This window comes from Leptodactylus fuscus, chromosome 3 (assembly GCF_031893055.1).
Source record: "Leptodactylus fuscus isolate aLepFus1 chromosome 3, aLepFus1.hap2, whole genome shotgun sequence".
In the NCBI taxonomy this organism is placed as follows: Eukaryota; Metazoa; Chordata; class Amphibia; order Anura; family Leptodactylidae; genus Leptodactylus; species Leptodactylus fuscus.
In genome coordinates, this window is record NC_134267.1 from 92158773 (window position 1) to 92165414 (window position 6642).

Genomic DNA, 6642 nt, shown 5'->3' on the forward strand with positions numbered 1-6642 from the left:
AACTGAAATTAGTTGGGGGAAGATCAGAAGCAATGTCAGGAAATATTATTTAGTTGAAAGAGTAGTGGAGGACTGGAATAAACTTCCAGCATATGTGGTTGTGAAATCTACACTAAGTGTATTAATGCAGCCTGGGGTCAGCAGAAAGTGGAAGATAAAATGGAATTGATGTAAGGGAAAACCACTTGGATTATGAGATATTTTTCTGGCACTAATCTTTTCTATTCTAGAATATCTTAAACCACACTGTTGCCCTCAAAGTAGCAGACAATAGAAGGAGAGAACCTGAGCTTTGTGACTTACAGGTTTATATGATTTTAAGCCAGATTTTTGGCTAAACATCCAGGACTCCTAGGGCAACATTGAGAGTCCTGATTGAAGGACACTACTGACTGGGAAAGTTGTCATTCTGTCTTTTGGGGAAGGATAAGCAGGGCTTTCACTGTCTCTCCCAGGATTCATGTTAGGATTTACTCAGTTTTTTTATTCAGAAATCCATTTTCAAATGGTATAAACCTATACTTCATAGGGTCAGCTTTTCTCCCTCTATAATATTCCGCCTTCAGGTAGTGACAGGTTGGCTTTAATAGATGACCAAGTTCAGTGAGGTAGTGTATGTTCCTGACAGGTCAAGTACCTATAAGGTTAATACCATATTCAATCACTTTCATTGTTGAAAGGTTATAGCAACTTCCTAATATATTATGTAAATAAATTGCTGACTGATTAGTTTTACTGTAACTTCATGTATTCTTTGCATTCATTGTCTTTTGGAGAAGGACGCCATTTTACATGATGTCATATCCCATTGTTCTGAGAAAGAAAGTGACTTCTCAATGTGATCTCAAGATAAAAATGGAACAATAATTGCATCTTACTTTAAAGAATAGTATATTTCTAGCAAGTAAGTGTTATTTATTATACATACTTTGTGTGCAAATGAATTCCATTTTATAGGACTCTTCTAGTGGATGGAAATCTGTCTTGGTCGTGTAACAGTACCAATGGTGCACAGTTTGTTATAAAAGGGATCACTATAACCGCAACACGTTGTACACCTTTGTCTCCATCACATGACCAGGGCAGATTTTCTTACATTACATAACTGTCTATCTTTATTTGAGAAAACCCACTGTAGAGTAATGTGAGTGATGTAATGTTGTTTGGTTTAAATAATATGCTACAAAGAACATTTTCTATAGATGTTTAAAAAAGCAGAAACGAAACACAAATGATTTCTATAAAAAATAAAATATTTTATTTTTCATCTAGAAAAGTGCAAACATGTACCTTTTGGTCACACTTTCCAACAAGTATAAAATGTTGAAAACAAAAGTACAGTCAAACAAGGTACAAAACAGATTATCATAGTGAAAATCATAAGCAGTTTCAAGATTATCGGCATTTGTTCATTAAAGCTTGAAGAATACATAGAAATCCACTATACCTATGACTTCCTGATCTCACAAAGGTAGTCCCTTGTCGCTGACTATCATTTTTACTAGATAATCTATTTTACACGTTTTATTTCTTCAGACAAGTATTACAAAGTACTTATTGAGAACCGAGAACATAATAATAAAAAAAACAGATTATCAAAATATTTAAGCATTATAAAAATGGAAAACAAGAACAAAACAATTTTAAGTTAATTTAGATAACTGTACAAAAATATATATATACATTATGTACAATAACTATAAAAAGCAAGATTACATCAAGCCTTACAGCGTGCTGCAATCTTTCCAGTCTTGTTACAAACATAGTTTCCATTCCTCTCAATATGTTTACTTATGGTAGGGTTTGCTAAAAATGAGTCGTCCCACAAGGACAACTTACTGTATTTAGCACCAAAATGGAGCCAGAGTGTAAACTCCAGCTGTTACTGCCACGGTGCTTGTTCATTATATATTGGATATAAAAATAGTAAGAGCTTTTTCCAGTTGCATTACTCGGTACAACATAAATCCCTCCACTCAGTGAATACTGCATGCTGCCAGCGAATGCGGAGTGACGTTATGTTGTACCGAGGGCAGCTTTGGCAGTCTGGTTCATCTTACTTTCTTCAAACCAGTGGCTGGGGTCATTCAACAATCAAGTCTTAAAAACAAAGACCTTCCTTTAGACAATCTTAAATATGTTATTGTGCTATAAAATTATGTTTAGCAATGAGATGCAAAGTCATTTCAAGTTAAACAGTCTCTTAGGTGTGGTCCTATGGATCTATGCCATATCTCCATACATTTTTCTGTAGTACATGGACTCAAAAATGTCATTGTCTCCTGGGCAGTTGTAATGGCATGCACATGTCTTAATGAACATCATCTTCTTCTTCATGACCTCACCATCAGGACACTTGAACTCTACTGGGAGAGTGGCTGTTCTGTGAGGAGTGCAACAACGACCATCTGTGCAGACCCCACAAAATTTGGCTCTGTAGGTTTTCACACTTGTGCAGCCAGAAAGCTCAAACTTGACAGGCTTGGAAATCTTTGGAGTGCGGATGCATTTCTTTCCTTTCTGTTATGAGAAAACAAAAAACGTTGTACATGAGAAGTCTATTTCATAGGTTAATATATTGTGATGTAACTGTACTATATAGAACAAGTAATAACTAAATGATGAATGTTTACATACTCTATTCGCAATACCAATGTGTTCATCAACAACACTGAAGAAGAAACTCACCTTAATGTTTTCCTCAAGGTCGGCTTCACAAGGTCTAACCATGCAGAGTCGACTCTGTTTCTCAAGTCTGCAATGCTCATTGTCATTGGTAACACGAGTAGAGATTCCCATTCCACAGGTCTTAGAGCAAGCACTCCACTCAGTGGTCTGCACCAAGCAGTTGGCTCGGATCAGAGATGGATCAGGACCATAAGTTTCCTCCATTCTGAAAGCTGTGGACGAAAGAATAAATGCATATTAAAATATGGTTCACATAATACCTACGTGCATGAGTTATTGCCACTATTCTTTGACTACAGTATGTATAACTAGCTAAGCAATTACAGATTACAACTTACCAGGAAGAGCAGGTCCAACCATGGTCTTCTCCATAGGCTGATCACAGACCCATTCTTCACAACATTTCCCTGGCAGTTTTACTCTTCTTGGGAAGGGACAGTCAGGGCTAGGGAGACGGATATCCATGCTGCACAGTGGAACGCAGCCCACTCCTCCATCTAGACAAGTGCACTGGTACTTGCAGCTACTTTGGAAAGACTCTCCACTTCTGTAGACCATGCCTCCAAATACACATGGGGCACCTTCTTTAGCTAGAATGAGAAGAATAATGATACATTTTAGGATCTTGCACATTTTAGGATCTTGCACAAAGAAAACCACTGCTGTTTACTGTGTTAACATTATGTTCATTGTATATAGTGCTGTCAATTTTAAAACAGCAGATATGTGTCATTCAAAGTAAGTAATATTAGGGTTTCAAAGAAACCAGTAGTCCTATTAAATGCCAGCATAGTATAGTTTATGTATACTTGTCACTATCATGCTTTGTCTGTTGACTGTCAGGTCTATTACTATTTGTAAATCACATAGTACAGATAACTTGATGTAAACTTACCAGTGCAAACTCCAATTTTTCTGTTCATTCTTGATCCAAAATCACAGAAAAGTCCTTTATGGGGGTCGCAGACGTCTTTCTCGGTGCACAGTTCTCCCAGCTGTTTAGCACACACTTTACAGCAGCCACATCCATCCTGCACCAGACTGACACCAGGTTCGCATTCAGGTACCTTCTGTGGGCACTGGCATTCCCCACTGCAATCTTGGGCATCACATACCTGGAATGCATGAGAAACATATCACTAAACTGAACAATATGCTTATTATAGCCTGACTGTTATGATAGGTGCATAGTGCACAGCACAACAAGAATGGTATACTGCTACTCAGACATATAACATGTAAGAAAAACAATATACCATGTCCTGAACAGAAAACCGCAATAAATAACCCAATCCACCTTAAAATGAATGCCATTTCAACTTACCCATGAGAGCAGGGCAATGAGGAGCACAGCAGTCACTTTTCCTGAAGCCATTGTTCAATATTCTTTAAGTCAAAAGAAAGTCTCCTTCTCGTTCTCGTTCTCTGTCTGTAGATCTCAATGTGATCTCGGTTAGGGTTTCTTGCTTTTCCGAGTTTTTAAGCCTCCTTCCTCAGCCCCTGTTTGCTGAATATGATTCCTCTCTCAGGTTCTGGAAGAGTTGTTGTGTGAGTCTAGCAGGGAAATGCTGCTCTTTTATACGCAGCTCGCTGTTGAGACAGGCCAATGAGCTGAATGGAGTCCTACACAAGCAGGGACATTCCTAACATTCCTCCCAACCTTCCTGCCCCATCAGCTCACACCGGATTGATCCTGACCCCTTGACACTCCGCATTCCTTCTGTCTGAAAAAACTGGCACACTCCGCAGTACAAAAAAGGCGCTGTATCCTCGCCATCAAATAGGATTTTCTCCTTGCTTTTATATAATTTCCACTCTGCCTTCTATAATTTTATATGAAAAGGATGTTTCAACCTTGTTTTTGTATGGCTAACCTCTGTTCCAGACTGCCTTACCATTCCACTTTCATGTTACAATAATCATGTTAACATAACCAACTGCGAAATGTAACCACAATGTAAAAATACTTTCTTGCTTGTTTCATAAGGGAGGGGCTGTATAAGGAAAGAAGAATGTTATATGTATTATTCCTACCGAAACCTTTCATTTGACTATTACCTCATGTAACATGTATGCATTGTGGCATACAACAAAATAAATGTACTGCATATGTGCGGGCTCGCAGAGGAAAACCAAATTCCTATGGGCGACCAAACAAACTAGATAATAATTCATGTTTCATATTACATAGATGTAGATGGCGTAGACTTACAATTATATATGCTTTATTTCTTATTTGGCCCTTTTTAATAGCATACCGTTGTAATAGGTTTACATTTGTCACTTATGTAGAATAGATTTGAACATGTAGGATATAGTATTATAATATATAGAAACATGCTGTCACATCGTAGTGTGAACAAAGCCATATCTACTGCAAATATTAAAATGTTCTCATTTATTATAATAGAATATTTTTTTTACATAAAGTGTATTGTTTTGCAATTACTACTCATGCAATACATGGTCCAATGTGATTTCTAAGTAAATCGGAGAAACCTTGTATTAATATTTACTCTAGCCTATGTCAAGATGGTGCTCATACAGGCACTTGATCGCCAGCTCTGGTTGCCTGCTAACCATGAATGCTACAGTAATGTCGGCACACAAAAGGTTACAACTCTCACATACTAGTCTATAAATAGGGTTCTGGGCAGGATAATGTGTGTGAGGAGGAGAAAACAACTGAACATACCCAAGGTCTTTGCTAATATCAGCTAATAGGGATGATGTCATTCGGAGTCCTAAGGTCATGTAGGGATGCCCCTGTGATGTAGCCATTGATAAACAGCTGTCTGCTAGCTGGGAGGGGAGGAGAGCATACGTAATGTGCATTGTTTCCTTTAGTGCAGAATACATATTGGTCTATGTCCTCACTGGAATAATAGGAGAGCCATAAATAAAGCCATCAATATAATCCAACCTAATATCATATATCAATGCTATTTCCACCATTTGTATTGCTGCCAATAAAATAATTCTGACGGCCTAGTGTCCATAGGTACAAATCAAAGATGGTAGTTGTATGGCATATACTATTGGTTATTATGGCAAAGGCTCACTTTTAGGACATTTTTATTGCAAATGATACTGCACATGCATGAGCGTCTTATGGAAGTGTTCTCTAATAGACTTCAGATCACATGATTCTCCATCAGCTGCTATGTATAGGACCAAATTGATGAGTGTATTAAACAAGGGGGCAGGGCTTTACAAAAGAGAACATCACCTCTGATCTCCCAATTACCATTGTCTTATAATGTCCTTAAAGTGGCCAACTCCTTTGCCAGATAATGTTGGAACTTAAAGTTCTATAAAGATGTGATGATGAAAAGCATCCTGAGGCACAGAATATGATTTATCGAACCAAGCCCCAATGTTCCCAGGCTTTGTACTACAGTGTATTGCATCAGAGCCAGTTGTATCTATTGAATGTATGTACAATATATCATTCTGCATATATGCATTTCAGGTTCCTTGGATATACACAAACATGGCTTCTGAAATCTTTGCTGTCCAAAATATACTACATTCTTATGGCAGTCCCACTGACTCCTACCAATAATCTCAATTTATTATGAGTTATTACATATTAGGGATCCACTAGAATTCCCCATTATAAAAAACACTGTGTTGCTGGATTATGTTTACCTGTAAGAGTTAATGCTCAGTATCCCTGACTTTCCTGCAGGTGTTTATATAAAGAATTCCTTCACAAGCACATATTTTTCTGGTAAAATGAGGAATTTAGCTCCGTTGGCAGCACATGTATATTTACACAGCTATATACAGTAGGTTTACATCTGCTTCAAATGCAGCAGTCAGTTTAGTTGGGTCTTGTAAATTGTACAGGTGGAGATCTTACTACATTCCTTCCCTTTAAGTTTTTTCCTGCTTTTTCTAAGTCATTTGATCAGGTATCAGACATACTGTACCAAAAACTGGACAAACTAC

The 6642-nt window shown here is 37.6% G+C and overlaps 1 protein-coding gene across 1 annotated transcript; it reads right to left on the reverse strand.

The window, feature by feature from the left end:
- Nucleotides 1–1235: 1235 nt before the first annotated feature.
- CCN2 (cellular communication network factor 2) lies at nt 1236–4231 on the reverse strand. Its single transcript, XM_075267962.1, has 5 exons — nt 4013–4231; nt 3584–3803; nt 3027–3278; nt 2689–2900; nt 1236–2520 (listed from the first exon to the last, which is right to left on the reverse strand). Exons 1-5 carry the CDS (start codon nt 4061–4063, stop codon nt 2224–2226), a joined length of 1032 nt encoding a protein of 343 aa, XP_075124063.1. The 5' UTR covers nt 4064–4231; the 3' UTR covers nt 1236–2223.
- Nucleotides 4232–6642: the final 2411 nt, after the last annotated feature.